General features: G+C 49.4%; 1 protein-coding gene across 1 annotated transcript; it reads right to left on the bottom strand.

Moving 5' to 3' along the window:
- On the bottom strand, positions 1-999 carry LOC125645086 (olfactory receptor 52R1-like). Its single transcript, XM_048870133.2, has one exon. The coding sequence runs from the start codon at positions 997-999 to the stop codon at positions 1-3; it is 999 nt and encodes a 332-aa protein (XP_048726090.1).
- Between the last annotated feature and the right edge of the window lie 656 nt (positions 1,000-1,655).

Genomic DNA, 1,655 nt, shown 5'->3' with positions numbered 1-1,655 from the left:
TTAGGTCCCTTTCTGAGTAAAGAGCTGGAGTAGCCTATCCCGGATCTGTTGGGTCCTCACCCCATAGATGATGGGGTTTAGCATGGGGGGCACCAGGAGGTACATGTTGGACATGAGAACGTGGAAATGCAGGGCCACATTGTGCCCAAACCGTTGCGTGAGGGCAGAGAAGAGATGTGGGGTGTAACAGGCTAAGATGACACAGAGGTGGGAGCTGCAGGTCCCAAAAGTCTTGAGGCGGGCATCCTTTGTTGGGAGGCTGAAGATGGCCCTGAGGATCTGGATATAGGACACAGCGATACAAAACACATCCACACCAGTCACCAAGAATGCCACAGAGAGGCTGTAGTAACTACTGATGCGGATATCTGCGCAGGCCAGCTTCACCACAGCTATGTGCTTGCAGAATGTGTAGGGAATGATGTTGGTTCTGCAATATGGCCACTTCCTCACCAGGAAGGGGTAGGGCAATATGAGCATGATGCCACGCAGCACCATGGCCAGGCCAATTTTGGCCACCACAGGGTTTGTCAGGGTGGTGGAATGTCTCAGGGGATCGCAGATGGCCACATAGCGATCAAAAGCCATGGCCACGAGGATCCCAGACTGTATCACAGAAAAGCTGAGAATGAAGTACATCTGGGTGAGGCAGGCACTGAAATTGATCTCCCTGGAATTGAACCAGAAGATGCTCAGCATTTTGGGTAGGACGGCCGTAGACGGGACCAGGTCAGTGATGACCAGCATGCAGAGGAAATAGTACAAGGGTCCATGGAGGCTGGGCTCCCTCTTCACGATGAACAGGATGGCGAAGCTCCCCAGGATGGCTATGGCGTACATGGCACAGAAGGGGATGGAGATCCAGACATGGGCTGCCTCCAGGCCAGGAATGCCCAGCAGGATGAAGGTGGAGGGGTTGTTGAAGTCAGTTGAGTTGGAATCTGACATGGAGTAGGAGAGAAAGTGTCCAACACTGAGGCAGAATGGTGTTTCCTGCATGTACCGTATGTTCCCCTGACTTCCTGTATGAACCCAGGCTGTAGGGCGATAGTCACAGGACAAATACCTGGATGGAGAGACAGTGTTAATATGAGACACTTCATGCACTACTTTTTGGAGGCTGTTCTCATTGATGAAGCAGGTTGGTCGCTCCACACACACTGAAAAATGACATTTTCATTATTCAGATAAATGAATTATGAACAACTGACCCTAATAATGCCAATTCCATATTTTATGGTGCTCCCTGTGTCAACAATTCCTACACATCGTGGTGTGGGAAATCTTTATAGGCACCAACAGGAAACACAAGTGGATACTGGTTTTCCCTGATTGTTCCTTAGGCCCTGTCTACACTGTCACCTTTTTTCGCCAAAAGGCAGCATTTGGTGAAGAAATAGTGGAGGTGTAAACCCTACAAAGCCACTTTTGATGACACAACTCCTCAGTTTCAGTCATGTAATAAAGGCACCTTAACGAGAGTTGTAAGGCTTTTTATGCAAAAATTTTGTCACTGAAGTGCCAGTGTAGACACCGTCCTTGATTTCATGGCTGTAATTGGCCTCTGGAAGGCATCCCACAATGCCCATCCTAACCTCTCTGGTCAGGAGTTTCAACTCTGCTGCCGTGCATCCAGGTAAATACTTTCCTCTCCT

Source organism: Caretta caretta, chromosome 1, assembly GCF_965140235.1.
Source record: "Caretta caretta isolate rCarCar2 chromosome 1, rCarCar1.hap1, whole genome shotgun sequence".
Classification (NCBI taxonomy): domain Eukaryota; kingdom Metazoa; phylum Chordata; order Testudines; family Cheloniidae; genus Caretta; species Caretta caretta.
This window is presented reverse-complemented; position numbering and strand designations above follow the sequence as displayed.